Genomic DNA, 19,449 nt, shown 5'->3' with positions numbered 1-19,449 from the left:
CTAGCTGCAGTAATACTGCACCCCATCCACTCTCCTCCGCTTTTTTGACTGAAATTCTTCAAAGAACTGCTGAATGTCTTCTCTCTTAACAACCTGTTGATGAAAGCAAAGGTCAGGAAAGAGCACTTTATCATGTAACAGCAAGAAAAGGTAGCAACGTTCACAGGTCAGAAATTACGGACAAAACTTAGACACTCCTGGGCTCATGGTCCGGACAAGCCTACTGAAAGGTGAAATAGCGTAGGGTGAAAACTCAGGGAACGTGCCTCGCCTGCAAAAGAGCAGAGCGCAGCAACCCGCACACTGCCGAGCGCTGGGCAATGGGGCCCCGTGCGAGGAGCCGACCACGTGCTGCCAGCGCAGGCGGGGGCCACGGCACTGTCCTAAGCAGTTTCTCCTGAGCGTGTATTGCTTCCACCAGGGCGAAGCTGAACCACCCTAAGTCAGCGACTCTGCCTTTTAGCATTGTTTACTATACTACTCCCTTGCACAGGCGAGCGCAGCATGGCTCTCGGGCCCCTGCTCAGCCACACAGCGAGGCGGCAGAGCAGATCGCTGCATACTGAGCCTCCTCACCTGCCTCTGCTTCCCTGCACAAAGTGAGATAAAAGCAGCAACGTAACGGGACAAAGGCCAGAGACACCTGCACACCACTGCCGGACACACAGGAAGTCCCGGGTAGGAGGGGAGCCGGGAGAGCGGCAGAGCGGAAGGCCCCGGGACCCAGCCGCCCTCACCCCTCAGCCGGCTTCAGCAACGCCCTTCAGCTCCGCCACCACAGAAAAGTCTGCTCTGCTTCCAGGCTCTGCTCCTTCACAACATGGAGCGTGTCTTCAGAAAGGAACCAAGACACTTTCCCCTCCTTGAGAGTTTGAAATGATTTTTTTTTCCCGCAGTACTGGGGATGAAACCCAGGGGCATCTACTTCTGAGCTATACCCTCAGCCCTATTTTTTATCTATAAAAAATAGGGTCTCACTGAGTTGCAAAGGGCCTCACTAGGTAACTGAGGCTGTCCACAGACTTGTGATCCTCCTGTCTCAGCCTCCTGAATGCTGGGATTACAAGCATGTGCCACCAGGCCCGGCTGAAATGAAAGATTTTTGCTATATAAACAAAAATAATTGAAAAAGAAAATGCAACTACAGAAGCACTACTTTTAGTAAATCTGTTTTACGTGCTAAAATGATGAAGTTATCTTCTGTTTTATGGGAAAGAGGACTTAGAGTGCTATATAAAGGTGTTTATCACGGAAACTAAAATATTAAAAATGAGAAAACAAGATAAAGAAAAATATGGATAAAGAAGCAAACCGGACAAACCCGAGGTGACTGCTTACCCCTGCAAAGAGTCACTGATAGACCATCTGATGGAGAGCTGTCTAGTGGTACTTAATTTATTTTTAGGTACAAGGGAAACACATGTTATTGGGAGAGGAGAAATGCTGAGGCAGAGAGGGTGGAGGAGGAGAGCACGTGAATGCTATGAACACAAGGGGAAAAAGGAAGTCAGAAAGAGGTCCATCACACAAAGGAAAGCCTCCCTCTCCATTCCCCAGGGGTGACTGCAGAGGCAGTGCTGGCTTGCAGCAACTTTCTTGGGGTACAATACCTATAAGTCCTCCAAATGAAAGACCTCTGCCAGCATTCTGCTATACCAGTGGCCGATGGACCAGCTTCACAGGCACTGAGCAGAAAACTGCTGGCCAATTTGTGGGAACCCCTCAAACACAGGTCTAGAAAGCGAACACACCCTGAGAGGAGGGCAGCTCAAAGCTCCAATGCACTGGGCTAAATGGCTTAGAAATCTACATTTGAAAATGCTAATATGAAGGAGATGTCTCTAGCTGGGGGATAAACATCAAATACTGAAGCCACTGAAAGGAATTCTCCTATTGACACTGTGACAGGAGACCTAGAAGCACAGTCATTTGAGTGTGCAATTTTGGGATTTTAGATGTCATCAGATGTTTGTAGCCAACATGCAGAGCAGAAATGCTAATAAATAAATACTGGGTTCAACAAAAAGTCGTTTTATTGCTCTGTGCCAGAAAATCTATAGTTTCTACGTTGTTTTATTCATTCATTTATTTACTTATTTACTTATTTATTTATAGTCAGATACAAGCATTAAATAAAAGGCAGTCAGCCCATCATCTAAGAACATCTAGAACTTACTAACATTATCCCCTGTGGTCAAAGACAACTGAAGCAGTTAGGTTTATGGTAATCTGAGTTGTTTGTTTTGGTAAAGAACTAGTTAGTAACATCATGAAAAATTAAAATATCACATATTTTGTCTTTTTAAATCTTCATGTCAAATAATTCTCTCTAAATAAAATGGTTTCAAATCTGAAAAAGATGTGAAATATATGTAACGGTCTTCCTAGTGTGATCCACCTGCACTGGAGTTGGGTGCGTGCCTGGCACTGTGTAGCGCAGCTCGAGGACCCGCTGCAGGGCAGAGGCCACAGGCGCCCCCACTGCAGCCACACTGAGCACCCCCAGTTCCAGCAGGAGTGAAGCGTAGGTCCAGGGACCAGAGGGGCCTTTGCAATACAGAAAGCCATTTAGGAGGCCTTTAGCCTTGGACTTTACAATTTGTTTGGCAGGAGGGCAGGACTGTGAACCGGTACAGAAATCCAGGCAGCTACATGTTCTTCCCACAGTCAGGACAGAAGAAAATGACCTAAGGCTGGCTGACTTCTTCCAAGAAAGCAAGGCACGAAGCCCTTCGTGGGCATCATCAGATCCATGTCTGACTTCATTTGTACTCTGGCTAAAACACAGCAAAACCTTAACTGCTTATAGAGATAACCTTAAGTTACAAAGAGAAAAGTTAGCTATTCAATGCTTTGCTGCCCAAGGAGAAAAGTGAAGGACTGAGAAGTTCTTGTAAACTTACTTGAAACCCTATCATAAACATAAACATTTTAAAAAACAGGCTTAGCTGGGCATGGTGGCACACGCTTGTAATCCCCGCGCTTGGGAGGTGGAGACAGGAGGATCACGCAGGTTCGTAGCCAGCCGCGCTGGCTTAAGAGACCCTGTTTCCAAATAAAAATATAAAAATAGGTCTGGGAGTGTAGCCCGGAGGTAGAAGGGCTTCCAGGAACCCCAGTACCACAAAACAAAACAAAACAAAAAACCACAGGCTTAAAAGTATAGACTCTCTTACTAGCAAGAGAAATTTTTGAGATTTTTGAAATTTTTCAGTCCCCAGTGGCAAACTTCTATTCTAAACTCTGAAACTCCAAACTCAGGGGATGGCTCTGGTTTTGATTTTTCCAGCCTGTCCCTGATCCCTGCAAGGTCAGGCTCACCAGGGTCTTTGATTCCCAGGGCCTTCTGCCGTCTGTACCCTGTGCGGCTGCTCCCGCCCACTCTTTCTGGACACCAAGGGCTGGTTGCAGGGACTCTCAGTAGAGCCCTTGGTATTTCACTGCCCCTTACGGATTTCTCTTAGCATAGCAACATCCCTAGAAATCATTTCTACGCTAAACTTTCAAGTACCACATTTTTTACTCCACATTTTTTATCATCATAGGAAATAAACAGTTACTCAAAATGTACTAGGCTATGAATAAATGTTTTAACTCAACATACCGTGCCTTCATCAGCAAACCTCTTCAGATAGTCTTTAAGTTCAGTCTTCAGGTCATTGTATTCTAAACCAAAACACAAAAGCACTTGAAAGTTAGACAAGCCATTTGCTTTTAATGCCTTTTCTTTTTTCCTTTTTTCTTTTTTTGGTACTAGAGATTGAATACAGGGGCATTTTATCTCTGAGCTACACCTCCAAACCTTTCTATTATTTATTTATTTATTTATTTATTTATTTATTTATTTATTTATTTATATACTGGGGCTTGAACCAAGGCCTTCTAACTCTGAGCTACATATACTTGGTACTTTATTATTTTGAAACAGGGTCTTGTTAAGATGCTGAGCCTGGCTTCAAAGCTGCAATCCTTCTATCTCTGCCATCTGAGTACTGGGGTTGCGGGCCTGTTTCGCTGGGCCCAGTCATTTTTATATTTATTTGGTACTAGGGATTGAACACAGACACATTCTATCTCCAAGCTGCAATCCTAGACCTTTTTATTTTTTATTTTGAGACAGCATCTCATACACATCTCTGAGTTTCTAAGGATCTTTTAAGTTGTGAATGCTGGCCTCAAAGCTGTGATCCTCCTGTCTCAGCCTCCTCAGTGCTGGGATTAGAGTGTGCACCACCACACTCAACTTTTTTTATTTTGAAACAGGGTCTCATTAAGTTGGTGAGGCTGGCCTCATACCTGTGATCATCCTGTCTCAGCCTCCCAAGCACTGAATTATAGGTATGTGTTACTGTACCCAGCTATAAGTCATTCCCCCCCCCCCCTTTTTAGTATTGGGGATTGAATTCAGAGGTATTCTACCACCAATTTACACCCACAGCCCTATTTTTTTTCTTTAAACCAGGTCTCACTAGGTTGCTAAGGGTCTTACTACATTGTTGAGGCTGTCCTCAGACCTATAATCCTCCTGTCTCAGCTTCCCAAGTACTGGGATTATAGGCATGTACCATCACACACGGTTTGCCATTTACTTTTATAAGGAAAATATTTATTTGCCATTGACAGTTGAGTATGTTAATAGTTTAAATTTTCATTTAAATTTTTCTTAAATGAAACCTGCATAGAAACTTGCTCTGAATTTAATTCAATGGACTTCTATCATTTTGCTATCTGAGACATTTTACATTAACAATAAAAACAACAAACACCTAAAACCTCATAAAATATAAAAAACAGAAGTCTCTTTATTCTCATTAAGGTCAGTTAAGATTTTTTTTTAAGAGCTTCTCATTTCTCTGGAATTCTAGTACCTGAAATAAACTTGGACTCAATTTCTCCCCCTACACACACTGGTGATTGAACCCAAGAGCATTCTACCTTTTAAGCTGCACTCTGAGCCTTTTTTATTTTTTGTTTTGAAACAGAGTTTCACTAAGTTGCTGAGGCTGGTGATCTTCCTGTGGCTACCCAAGACTGGGATTAGAGGCATGCTCTACCATGCATGGCTGACAAAAAAAAATTTCTTTCTTTTTTTTTTTTTTTGCAGTACTAGAGATGGAACCCAGGGGCATTATATCTCTGAGCTACACCCCCAACCCTTTTTTTTTTTTTTTTTTTTTTTTTTTGCGGGTCTGGGTGGAACCCAGAGGTATTCTATCTCCAAGCTACACCCCTAGCCCTATCTTTATTTTGAAACAGGGTCTTGCTGAGTTGCGAAGGGCCTCACTAAGTAGCTGAGGCTGGCCACGAACCATGATCCTCTGGTCTTAGCCTCCTGAATGCTGGGATTACAAGCATGCGCCGCCACGCCCAGCTTTATCCTTTATTTTGAAACAGGGTTTCACTAAGCTGTGGAGGGTCTTAATTAATCAAATTAATTAACAAAAGGAATTAATCACATAGTTGCAAATAAGAGACAAATGATGCTCTAAAAGGGACACAAAGGCAGCGGCATCTGAGATGACTGGCTGGGCCATGCTGTGAAGGGGTGGGAAGATGGAAAAGCCTACAATAAGGGCTTAGGGATATTTTTCCTTCTAGTGGTTTCCTGTGAACCACTGAAGCAACCTCAAGGACTGTCAAAGATGACATGCTTTGCAAAAATGACACATAACCACTCAATGAAAATAATTTCAATGGATGGAAACATTTTTTGTTATTCTGTATTCATACATATACCCTTAAATCAAAATAGCAGCCGGGTGTGGTGGCGCACGCTTGTAATCCCCGCCTTGGGAGGCTGAGACAGGAGGATCGCGCAGGTTCGAAGCCAGCCGCGCGCGCTGGCTTAGGAGACCCTGTTTCCAAATAAAAATGTAAAAATAGGTCTGGGAGTGTAGCCCGGAGATAGAAGGGCTTCCAGGAACCCCAGTACCACCAAAAAAAAAAAAAAAAAAAAAAATCAAAATAGCACATGTTGTGGTTTCTCAAAAATGCAATTCCTCTAACATGAAACTCAGTCAGTGGTAAGAGCAGCAGAGGACTCGGCAATATTCAACATCAGGCAACTATAATTGAGGCCTACTATACAACCCCAAACTTTTTTTTGCATTAAATTAAAAATATAAGAGCTATCTTCTTTCTACACATATTTTTTTACATGGCAAAGGAAACTTTATGAACTTTCGCACACACACAATACTTACCGCAAATGAGCTCCACCTGCTGGACTCTGTTCATGCTGCTCAGGGTGTCCATCAAGGGGTCCCTCCTATCAGCTGCCTGGGCGATCTTGCCTTTGTTTTCATAAGCCAACACTGTGTCGTATTCATCTGTCAGGAACAGGACATCTAGATCTCCATACATTTTCTTTAAAAAATAAAACCAGTTTCCCCATTAGAAGTGTTTGTCATTTCCTGAAAGTCAACTGCATAATAATTACTAAAATTTTATTTATTATTCTTATGAACACCTAGGAACCCAGGGGCATTCTTCCTCTGATTTATACCTCAGCACTATTTTATTTTATTTTTTTTTATTTTGAAATGGGGTCTAAGTTGCGGAGACTGGACATGAACCTGCAATCTTCCTGTCTTCCAAGTATCTCCCTAGGATTACAAGTATATGTCACCATGCCTGGCTAAGATCTAGGCTTTTTGCTATTTAAAAAAAAAAAAAAATCTCCCAACTTCTCAACTGATGTATGTAGTCCATGAGGTTTTTTTTTTTTTTTTTTTTTTTTGGTGGTACTGGGGGTGGAACCCAGGGGCTTTTTACATTCGGGCTACCTCCCAGACCTATTTTATATGTTATTTGGAAACAGTGTCTCACTAACTTGCTGAGAGCCTCACTAAGTAGTTGAGGCTGGCTTCGAACCTGCGTGATCCTCCTGTCTTAGCCTCGCAAGTGCTGGGATTACAAGTGTGCGCCACCACGGTCAGCCTATGAGATACTTTATATAAATGTCGCTGACTTACTACAACTTTTAAGCAATTTATGTTTCGAAGCAACTTTATCACATAAAAAAGATAAGAATTGCTTTTTACCACTAAATTTAAGATGAACAAGTAAATAAAAAGTATGGCATAATTCTTATTCTCTTTGAAAGAATTCAGACAACTTCATAAATTTATTTTAAAAAATTTTGAAAGTTCCCTCGATGTCTACATCAACTCCATAAATATAAATTTTAGTACACAAAATATACAAACATTAAAATTAAAGAGACACTCACCATACAGTCTCTGCAGGAACACAACTTGCTTCGCCAGTTCAGTGGCCAGTAGGTGGCAGTATCTTTCTTTATAAACGGCTTGGCTTTGAGCTCCTGAAGTCTGCAGCTAGATTGGGACTCTGTGTTGAGGCTTTGACTCTTAAATACTGCCTGAAATAAAATTGAGTTTTTAAGTCTTTATCATAGTTTTCATAGTTTAGAATTTGTAGAGGGATTTTTTTTTGGGGGGGGGGCAGGTCTGGGGATGGAACCCAGGGGCATTCGACTTCCGAATTACATCCCCTGCCCTATTTTTTATTCTTTATTTTGAAACAGGGTCTCACAAAGTTGCAGAGGGCCTCACTAAGTAGCTGAGGCTAACCGTGAACTGCGGTCCTTCTGTCTCAGCCTCCCAAATGCTGAGATTACAAGTGTGTGCCACCATGGCCGGCTTGTAGAGGGATTTTTAACAGCAAAGAACACATGTGAAATCTAAAGCTATGGCACTTACAAAATTAATGCTAAAGTTTTCTTTTATTGCCTGTACTTCATAAATGTATAAAAATTTGGGAGAAGGTACTAGGGATTGAGCTCAGGGGCATTCTACCTCTGAGCTACACCCCCCAGCCCTTTTTATTTTTTGTTTTGAAACAGGGTCTCACTAAATTGTTGAAACTGGCCTTGATCCTCCTTTCTTGGCCTCCCAAGTTCTGGGATTATAAACATCACCATGACTGGCTCTCTGCTTCATACGTTACCTGGAGAGCAGATTCAGAACCAGAGCTGGTACAGGGTTCGTTATTCTGTTCTGCTTTAACTTCCTTGACAGCATCCCTTCCAGGTTCTGGAACATTCTCTTTGAGGGTATTATCTTGATGATCTCTGTTTTCAGATTTAACGTCCTGATCTCCTATTCCATCAACATTCAGCACCAACCCATCATCCTCGGCAGATATTTTGGTCACTGTGGATTCAGTGAAAAAAATAAAATAAAACCGTATGTACATCCATAGACCATAAAATCACTTATTCTGGTTTTAAGACATTTCAGAATCTAGGAAAGAGAAAAAGTCAAACAAAATCTCTGGAATAATAAAAAAAATACCAATATATCTTTAGGTTATTCCTAGCTAAACCAAGCAATTTCAATAATAAACACTTAAAATATCAATTACAGTTGGGCATAGTAGCACATCCCTGTATTCCCAGTACTTAGAAGGCTGACAGGAGGATCACAGGTTCAAGGCCAACCTCAATAATTTAGTGAGACCCTGTTTCAAAAGAAAAAGTTGAGGAATATCTCTGAGGTAGGATGCCACAGGGTTGAATCCCCAAAACCGAAAATAAATAAAAATATCAAGCACTATTTAAGCAGTCTGTATATCAAGGAGAGGAGAATATATTATAGATGTTAAAGAAAGGAAGGACAACTCGAGTACAAAAAGCAAAAGAAAAAGATTTAACTGCAAACAAACAGGAAGGTACGCCAGCCTTTTCTTCTGTGAGGAGGAAATTAAAAAAAAAAAAAGATGGGTGTAAAGGCTGAAATGTTGTGAAGGAGATAGAGAAATGGTAAGAGAGCTCACGCTGGATGATTTAGTAGCAGATAAAGCCAGCTGCCAATAGGCAACGGAATGACAGAGATGGGAGAAAACAAGAAAACCCAGTGAATGATAAAAACACAGAGGTCTAGCATCGGTGCAGAGTGAGAGATAACTGGAAAGGGTATAAAAAGAGAGAGCATCAACTTTAAGAACTTAAAGCCAGGCATGGTGGTGCATGTTTATAATCCTAGTACTTGGGAGGCTGAGACAGAAGGATCAGGGTTCGCGGACAGTCTCAGCTACTAAGTGGGGCCCTTTGCAACTCAGTGAGACCCTGTTTCAAAATCAAGACTAAAAAATAGGGCTGGGGTGTAGCTCGGAGGTTGAATGTCCCTGGGTTCCATTCCCAGTACTGCCAAAAAATAAAAAAATAAAGAACTTAAGAGGCAAATAAAAATAGAGGATGGTCTTAAGTATAGCTATGCTACCTGTGGTATGTACTGTACTGTGAAGTAGTATCTAAAGGTGAGAATGCCGAGAAATTAAGAGGCCAGAAATACTATGAATAACTTCCACCTTAAAATATCCTAAGGGCTGAGGATGTGGCTCAGTGGTAGACAGCCTTATTTATCTTTGTGGTGCTGGGAACTGAACCTAAGCCTAAGGCTTGACTTTATTTGGATCAATAAATAAATGTAAAGAAATAAAGTAACACATGGCATTAACAATAAGATTTTTTTTTGTGGTCCTGGGGGTGGAACCCAGGGGCTTTCTACCTCCGGGCTATACTCCCAGACCTATTTTGTATTTTATTTGGAAACAGGGTCTCACTGAGTTGCTAAGAGCCTCACTAAGTACCTGAGGCTGGCTTCGAACCCGTGCGATCCTCCTGTCTCAGCCTCCCAAGCGCGGGGATTACAAGCTTGCACCACCATGCCTGGCCAACAATAAGATATTTAATGCCTCAAGGCCATTCACAGTTGATTAATTGTTCTGACTCAATTTCTTAGTATATAATAGCACTAGGTAACAAACAGTATCATTATTTGCTTGGTCTGAATGCTTCCATCCTTTCAAGTCACAGGTTAAAACCTGATCTCTAATGCAGTGACATTTTAGAAGGTCATTAGGTTCTCAGGGCCAACCCTCATGTATAGAATATCTCTAGAAAGAGGCCCAAGGAGCCTGTGTGCTTTCTCCCCAGGGCGCGCACATGGAAGGTTCCATTTATAAGGAACAGGCCCTCGCCACACGTGAATCTTCTGCCACCTTGATCTGGACTTGTTAGTCTCCAGAACTGTGAGCAATAAACTTCTATCCCAAGTACTGGGATTACAAGCACACACCACTGCACCTGGCCAGTCTAAGGTATTTTGTTAATGTTTTGGTACTAGAGATTCAATCCAGGGGCATTCTATTTCCAAGTTATATCTCCAGCCATCATCATCATCATTATTATTATTGAAACAGGGTCTCACTAAGTTGCTGAGTCTTGTTAAATTGCTACAGCTGTACAGCTGGCCTGGAACCTATGATCCTGCTATCTCAATTCCTAAGCACCAAGATTACAGGCATGTGTCACCATGGTCAACCCAGTTCTTTTTATTTTGAAACAGGGCCTTCCTAAGTTGCCCAGGCTGGCTTTGAACCTGGAATCCTCTTATTCCAACCTCCTCAGTATTGGGGTCCCAGGCATGTGTCATCATGCTCAGCTGATATTTTATCCTAACATCCCAAATGGACTAAAATACCACTCCCCGCCCAAGGATTCTACCTCCGAGCCATACCCCCCAGCCCTATTTTATTTTTTATTTTGAAACAGGGTCTCACTAAGTTGCAGAGGCCTTCACTAAGTTGCTGAGGCTGTCCTTGAACCTGCGATCCTCCTGTCTCAGCCTTTCAACTGCTAAGATTACAAATGTGCACCACCACACCTGCCTCTCATTTATTATCTCTACTTCTAATTTCATCTACACTTTGCCATCTAAATTAAAATTTGTTCTTGGTAGTCTCCCAAACAATCCATAAGCATTCTGTGGAGAAGAAACATATCTTACAATGTCTTTATTTATTTTTTTTTGCAGTATTGGAGAACTCAGGGACATTCTACCCCTGAGCTACATCCCCAGACCTATTTCTTTATTCTTTATTTTGAAACAGGGTCTGACTAAGTTGCAGATGGCCTAAGTAGCTGAGGCTGGCCACGAACCTGTCATCCTCCTGTCTCAGCCTCCTAAGTACTAGGATTACAAGCTTGTGCCACCATGCCTGGCTTAAAACATTTTCTAAATAGTTGCTAAAAAATTCTGGATTGATACAAACTTCACAAGCACAAGTCTGTGTCACACCAACGTCACAGAGATACCTACCTGCCAATTGTGCAGCATAAGCCCACAGGAAAGAACAGCGTTTCATACAAGCCTGGCACACCATCTCTTGGAAATCCCCACTCTCAGGGGGAATGGCACCAAGGTGCTATAAATACAGAAAACCAAGAATCATCCTTAAGATCTCCAAATGGTTCAAAATGGTTATTAAACAAAGACTGTAATAGTATACTAATCACATCTCTATGGTTTGTTTTTAGAAGAATAACTATATTGTAAAATAATACAATTCAAAAGAAAAAGATTCTGTATCTTTTTTGTGGAGACAATGTCTTTAAAAGGCTAGCTCTCCTTACCCTTCCATGGAACCAGTCTTCACACACTATGCACTGGATCATCTCATCGGGAACCTAATACAGAAAAGCAGTTTGCTTGTTAATGATTATTGTGATAACTGATACCCACAAGACTTTATAGATAGTAGGGCATTCTCATTTTATACCTAAAGTGGGTGCCTAGGGAGGAATGTAAATTGACCCATGGAGAATGTGACAGTTGGGACTCTGCCATGACAAGCTGCCAAGTGAACTGAAAAGCAAATGAATGTTGCAAGCAAGCAATCTCTTCATAATGCAGATAACCTATTTGAACAAGTTAAATAATTAAATGCCTGCACTAGGAAACTTACATACCAACGACATAGATTTTATTCACAGGCTTTCATATCTACTACTTAACTTCCTAATGTTGTTCTGTCCTTTTATTATGTTGGTTTCTTTCTCTTCTCTCTCTCTCTCTCTCTCTCTCTCTCTCTCTCTCTCTCTCTCTCTCTCTCTCTCTCTCTTTTTTTGGTACTGGGGACAGAACCCAGGGGCATTCTACCTGAAACAGGGTCTCACTAAGTTGCTAAGTGCCTCATTAGGTTACTGAAGCTGGCCTCAAAACTGCAATCCTCCTCTTAGCCTCCAAGTACTAGGATTATACACATGTGCCACCATGCCTGGCTTATGATGGTTTCTTTCTTTTTTCGTGGTACCAGTCCTCAGGGAACCCAGGGGCCTTCACCCCCCCAGCCCTATTTTTCTTTTTTTTAAATTTGGATATAGGGTCTTGCTAAGTTCCTAAGAGCCTCACAAAACTGCTGAGGCTGGCTTCAAACCTGTGATCCTCTTGCCTTAAGAATAAAGCCCTCTTTATTCTTTCAAAATAAAGGGTAAAAAATAGAGCTGGGGGTGTAGCTCGGAGATAGAATGCCCCCGGGTTCAATCCCCAGTACTGCAAAAAAAATAAAAATAAAAATAATTCTTTTTCTTTTCTTTTTTGGTTGCTGAAGATTGAACCCAGGAACATTCTACCCCTGAGCTACACTCCCAGCCCCGTTTATTTTTAAACACGCCATCATTAAGTTGTTGGGGATCTCACTAAGTTGCTGAGGCTGGCCTTAAGCCTATGATTCTCCTCTGTCATCCTCCCAAGTAGTGGGATTATAGGTGCACACCACCACACCACCAGGAACCACTTTCTAATTTCGCATATACTTCTAATTGAAATGTTTAAGAGGACCCAGTTGGTACACATTTCTCTCCTTTCAGGGAGGCAACAAGTTGAAGATCATTTCTTAGAAGGTGTTTGGGGTGGGACAGCCAGATAGGAAGGAGGGAAGGGAAGGGGAGGAGTTCTAGCCTTGGGAGAGTCCTCTAATCTCACTCTTATAAGGATGAGAATAGATGAGACCTATACCAGGCACAGCTCCAAACCCGATTCGTAAGAACAGGCAAATCCAGACACCTGGAGCATCTTGAAATGCCTCTTACAGAGCTCCAGAGGCTGAGGAGCCAAGGCTAGAAGTGACAGTCCAGGTTGTAACCTCCAACTCTCTTACCTCATCTTCAGGATCAGGGTAGGGTCTCTTGCAAATGCAGTATAATCCAAAGAAGTTGTCATTATACTTATTACCAGAGTTTATCTTTGCTTTGTCCTAAAAGATAATATAAACTTTGGCATATAAAACAGTCTAACAGTATCATTTTACACATCATAAAATATATGCATTCATTACATTTTGGCACTAAGTACCTTCTCCCTAGAAACCAGTCTTGAACTTTCAAAGTCTAAAGAAAAACACTGATTCCTATTAGAGAGATATTTTTTTCCAAGATAAAAGAATCAAATAAAATTTATTCTTGGTGTCTCTTTTGTGGGAATTGGGCAAAACTGGATATACCCATTCAATAAAATGGAGATAGAAGTTAACCATAAACTGGGCATGGTGGTGACGCTTTTAATACCAATACTTGGGAAGCTGAGACAGGAGGATCCAGGTTCACAGACAGCAGCCTCAGCAAGTAGTAAGGCCCTTTGCAACTCAGTGAGACCCTGTTTCAAAATAAAGACTAAAAAGTAGGGCTGGGGGTGTCACTTGGAGGTGGAATGCCCTCGGGTTCCATCCCTAGTACCGAGGAAAAAAAATTAACCAGAAATATTTTCAATCTATGTGAAATGACATTGTCCTGGAATTTCAAGGTACTTTCTTTCCCCCTTTGGTACTGAAGATTAAACCCAAGAGAATTCTTCCTTCGAGTTATACCTGTTTTTTAAAAAATTTGAAACAGGTCTCACTAAATTGCTAAGGCTGGCTTTGAACTTGTGATCCTCCTGCTAAATCTCCCAGGTACTAGGATTACTGTACTATAATTGGTACCAGGTAGTGCGTACTACCATGCCTAGCTTCAAAGTACCTTTATGCTTATCTGTGATAGCTGAGACCCTCAAGTTACTAGAAGGCAAACAAATGGTCTAAACCATTCAAAGAAGGGGGAAAACCTGTTATTCACTACAAGTTATGGTATAGACATAGTTTTTATTAGCCAAAATACAGTGAAAAATATCATGTGCATCAAGCCTATATTGTTACCAAGGTCTTTTTACTATGGAAAGAAAAAGAGAGAAAGAAAGAGGGAGAGGGAGAGGGAAAGAGATAGGCAGGCACTATGAACTGAATCCCGGGCAATACCCCCAGCCCTTTTTAACCCCCCCAGCCCCAGTACTGGGGATGGAACCCAGGGGCATTCTACCTCTAAGCTACACCCCAGCCCTATTTTTTATTTTTATTTTTTGGTGGTACTGAGGGTGGAGCCCAGAGGCTTTCTACCTCCGGGCTATACTCCCAGACCTATTTTTATATTTTATTTGGAACCAAGGTCTCACTAAGTTGCTGAGAGCCTCACTAAGTAGCTGAGGCTAGCTTCAAACCTATGTGATCCTCCTGTCTCAGCCTACCAAATGCTGGGATTACAGCCTGCACCACCATGCCCGGCTTCTTTTTAGTTTTAATTTTGAAACAGGGTATCACTAAATTACCCAGGCTGGTCTCAAATTTGCAAACATCCTGGCACAACTTTCCAAGTAGTGGAATTACAAGCACATGGCACTGTAGCCAGCTTATTTATTCAGTTTTAAAAGTCATATTTTTTGCTCTAAAAGCCTCAGAGTAAGCCAGACACATGCCTATAATCCCAGTACTTTGGAGGCAGAAACACAAGGATCATAAGTTTGAAGACAGCCTCAGCAAGTAATACTCTCATCAACGTTGCAAGACCCTTTTTCAAGATAAAAATAAAATAGGGTAATCCCCGCGCTTGGGAGGCTGAGACAGGAGGATCGCGCTGGCTTAAGAGACCCTGTTTCCACATAAAGTTAAAAAATAGGTCTGGGAGTGTAGCCCGTGGGAGTGTAGCCCGGAGGTAGAAGGGCTTCCAGGAACCCCAGTACCACCAAAATAAATAAATAAATAAATAAAATAAAATAAAATAAAATAGGGCTGGGGTAATAGCTCGGGGGTTGAATTCCCCTGGGTTCAATCCCTAGTACCACCAAAAAACCTCAAAGTACGAGCATAACCGATAAAAATAAATCTGAATTACTCTAAAGAACATTTCTAGCCAGGCATGGTGGCACATGCCTGTAATCCTAGTACTAAAGAGGCTCAACACAGGAGGATTGCAGGTTTTAGGTCAGCCTCAGCAACTTAGTGAGATCCTGTTTCTAAATAAAAACTAAAATAGAGCTGGGGGTGTAGCTCAAAGGTAGAATGTCCCTGGGTTGAATCCTCAGTATTGCAAAAACAGAAAGAAAAGAAAAGAAAGATAGAAATGCCCACAAAACCATTCATTTTAATTATAATATATATCATGAGTTATCTACTTTTTCTAACAAAGTAAGAAATGAAATAACCATCTGCAAAGAATAAGCAAAAAGCCCTTCTTTTTCATTTTTACCCATGCTAGTAAATACCAACCTCCTTTAAATGCATTTGTAGTTAGATTGCTTACTTACAGGAAATAATTTGCATTCCAAATTTTTAAACTTGCTGTTTCCACAATCACAACGAAAATTTCTGAAAAAAGAAAAAAGAGCCAATTTTACTTTTCTTTTAAATCTAATGAAGTGCAACCCTATTTCAAAATAAAGAATAGCTGGGCCTGGTAGTGCACGCTTGTAATCCCAGCATTTGGAAGGCAGAGACTGGAGGATAGCGGGTCACAGACAGCCTCAGCTACTTAGCGGGGCCCTTCGCAACTCAGTGAGACCCTGTTTCAAAAAATAAAGACTTAAAAAAAATAGGGCTGTGGGTGTAGCTCAGAGATACAATGCCCCTGGTTCCATCCCCAGTACCGTCAAAAAAAAAAAAAAAAGGAAAGAAAGAAAAAAAGAAAAAGAAAAACAGTCAAAAGAAAGAGTAAAAAATAGGGCTGGGGTGTAGCCTGGAGGTAAATTGAGCTCCTGGGTTCAATCCCCAGTACCACATATACACACACACAAAATCTAATGAAGTAATCTTTAAATTCAAATCATAGCCTCTTCTTTTTCAACTCATTTCTAGGATCTAAAAAGAAGCTTTGAGCCATATCCCCAGCCCTTTTTATTTTGAAACAGGGTCTAAGTTGCTGAGACTGGCCTCAAACTCTCATGAACTAGTATTATAGGAACATACCACCATCACCACTACCACCATGCCCAGCAGTGCACAACTACTTGAATGAAAAACAAAAACAAAATTAAAAAAAAAACCTGTGCTGGGCGTGGTGGCGAATGCTTGTAATCCCAGTATTTAGGAGGCTGAGACAGGAGAATTGAAGGATCACAGCCAGCCTCAGCAACTTGGTGAGGCCTTTGACAACTTAGTGAGACCCTATTTCAAAATACAGAATAAAAAATAGGGCTGGGAGTACAGCTCATAGGTAGCATGCTCCTGGGTTCGATCCTCAGTAACACACACACACACACACACACACAATTATGGTTGGGAAAGAATCTAAACATTTAGAAAACATTCAGTAATGAGTTTTGTTTACCGTTTTGTGTATAACTCGAATAGTTTATGACTGCCGTGACATTCATAACTGCAGGCAAGACAAATTCCTGCTGGTTCTTCTCCCTCTGGGGTACAGGTACTACAGGCATAGAGGGCTTGCCTTTTTACTGAGCCCTAAAAGACAGTACCCAAACAAGAAAAGAGTAAGTTAATATAGTAGCGTAGTTACCTGATACCACTAAGAAGATCTGAAAAATAATTAAAACTAGATTATCTATGGTCACGATCTTCATGTAAAAACCATCAAGGCTATTCAAAATGTTTATAGATACCAAAGCACTGTTGCATATTATTTCACATCTATATTAATGCTTATTTTCATACATATTTTAAAGTAGTAGGAAGCCTACACTTGTCAATCAGCTGTGAACAAATTGTTCTGTGAATAAATTGATCTGCTTAATCATTTTAACTTACGAAAATGTAGGTGACGGTGTATATGTTTATGTAACACTCTAATTTTGGGAAATGCTTGTAATTCCACCAGAGAAAAATCAATGCATAAAACCCTTGGATTTTAAGGAGATGCGTATTAAGTATTGAGAAGTGTAGTATCATGGTGTGTGTGTGTGTGCAACTGATTTTCAAGTGAGTCAAAAGAAGTGTATTAGTAGTGATAAAACATGGAATAAAAAGCTGGGCGTGGTGGCGCACGCTTGTAATCCCAGCATTTGGGAGGCTGAGACTGGAGGAGTACGTTTCGCGGACAGCCTCAGCTACTTAGTGAGGCCCTCTGCAACTTAGTGAGACCCTGTTTCAAAATAAAGAATAAAAAATAGGGCAGGGGGTGTAGCGCGGAGGTGGAATGCCCCTAGGTTCCATCCCCAGACCTGCAAAAAAAAAGGGGAAAAATGTTAAAAGGTGAATACATGTTAATAGGTGTACAGGTGTTCATAATACTATACTTTTAACTTTCTGTAGATTTTAAATGTTTCTAAAGAAACAGCAGTACTTGAGAGACTGAGACAGAAAGGTCACAGGTTCAAGGACAGCCTCAGCGAGTAGTGAGACTCTTAGCAACCAAGTGAGACCCTGTTTCAAAACAAAAAATTTTAAAAAACCAGGCTGGGGGCTGTAGCTCAGAGATAGAATGGCCCTAGGTTCAAACCCAGATGCCACAAACACAACAACAACAAAAGAAACAGTTGAAAGAAAACCAGGCAAACTTCTAGAAATATTAATAAAGGTTACTCTTCTCTAGGAAGCAGGGAGACACACAGGCAGGCTTTTATGGAGCTTGATCAGATGGTGGGTACACCTATGTGTGCATGTTCTTTTCAACACACACACACACACACACACATGCTTTATGCAAATTTTCATGTTTTACTATATTAAAACTTGAAAGGTTAATCTGATTAGTGAGGCCCTCCACAATTTAGTGAGATCCTGTTTCAATATAAAGAATAAAAAATAAGCCTAGGGGTGTAGCTCGGAGGTAGACTGCCCCTGGGTTCAATACCAAGTACCACACACACACACACACACACACACACACACACACACACACACTCTCTCTCTCTCTCTCTCTCATTCATTTGATAATTAACTATATTTCAAAATAGCATATACACGTGTGTGTATATTGTTGAGGCTGGCGATTTAGTGATCCTCTGGTCTCAGCCTCCTGAGTATTGGGATTACAAGCTTGAGCCACCATACCTGGCTTCTTCTTCTTCTTTTGTTTTAAATAAAAAAACAAAGTTGTTTTAGTAATGACCAAAGATTTTAAATACTAGCCAGCATATGGAATTATCTCTGGATACCAGGTTTACACAACAGTCTAGCCACTTTGGAGGGTAAACTCAACTTGGTCAATGATGACAACAGGTTAAGTTATTATTTCAGTCCGTACTACGTAATAACTGCAAGTCTCTCTCCTTCTTCCCCAACGTTCTCCCTCTCCCAAACCCTGACCTAGATACTCTCCCTCCTACCAGTTCTTAACACTTGTTAGTTTTCTTTCTACCCAATTGTCTCTATTTTTGTGCCTAAAAATATAGAATGAGTCACAAAACACTACATCACAGCCCTTCCAACTCTTCACAATGTCTTCCAAATGCCAACCAGATCGCTTTCTCCTCCCCCTCCCCGCTTGCTGGAGCCACCTGCTGTTCTGGTTCCGGTCTGTTTCTCGGGGGAGGGGACTGAGGCTGCAAATAGGATATTTGCTTCGTTTTGCAGAAGGAAAGAGAAGAAAGAAATACTATTCGCCATTAAACCATACTGCAGAGCTGGCAAAGAGCTCGTTCCACACAAGATTTTCAAATCCAGAGGTGTTTTAGCTCTACTTTGACTCCTCCGTTCGGTCCCGATTAAATAAATGCACAAAGAATGGGGGAAATAGAGGAAAGATGCCTGCATGCGAGAGGTCACGGGGATGGTCTCATAAAAAGCAACAGGGCCACCAAGAAGGGACTGGAGAGTTAGGCCAGAGGAGCTGCTCCAGGCCCAACGCGTGGAGAATCCCGAGGCGCCGGGCGCAGGAGGGCAGGGAGGAGGGAGGCCCCTGCTGGACACCGCTGAGGAAGGGGCCAGGAGAAGGCTCAGGATCAAAGGGCGGCTGGACCGGGGAAGCCTCGGACAGGCGGCGGCGGCCGCGGGCCGCCTCCGGGAGACGCCGCGGAGGCGGGAGGTGCGCCGACCCGCAGGTTCGGAGGGAGTGGCGGGGAGGGCGAGGCCCGCCGCGCGCCCACCTGCGAGTAGGAGCACTTCTCGGAGTCGCTGCCGCCCAGGACGGCGCACGCCTCGTTCTCCAGCTCCTCGTCCTCCTCCAGTACGTCCACCAGCGACACCACGGGCTCCAGCTCCGACTGTCGCCCAGCGGGCCCCTCAGCTCCCGCCATCCTCAACTGTCACCCGGACCCTGCTCGGCCCCGGCGGAGGCGGGAAAAGCGGCCGCGAGGGGCGTAGCGGCGGGGGCGGGGCCTGCGCGCCAGGAACCAATCCCAGCGGAGAAAGGCGCAGGAAGGGGAGGAGTAACTTCCGGCGAGC

The 19,449-nt window shown here is 42.3% G+C and overlaps 1 protein-coding gene across 1 annotated transcript; it reads right to left on the bottom strand.

Moving 5' to 3' along the window:
* Positions 1-19,301, bottom strand: UBR7 (ubiquitin protein ligase E3 component n-recognin 7; the record flags this gene model as incomplete). The annotated part of the gene is made up of 11 exons (XM_080706995.1): positions 1-93; positions 3,605-3,666; positions 6,204-6,366; positions 7,232-7,381; positions 7,969-8,174; positions 11,124-11,229; positions 11,438-11,491; positions 12,964-13,059; positions 15,417-15,477; positions 16,436-16,569; positions 19,152-19,301. 11 exons carry the CDS (start codon positions 19,299-19,301, stop codon positions 1-3), a joined length of 1,275 nt encoding a protein of 424 aa, XP_080563121.1.
* Between the last annotated feature and the right edge of the window lie 148 nt (positions 19,302-19,449).

The sequence above is a fragment of the Muscardinus avellanarius genome (assembly GCF_963383645.1).
Source record: "Muscardinus avellanarius genome assembly, chromosome: 12".
NCBI lineage: Eukaryota > Metazoa > Chordata > Mammalia > Rodentia > Gliridae > Muscardinus > Muscardinus avellanarius.
This window is presented reverse-complemented; position numbering and strand designations above follow the sequence as displayed.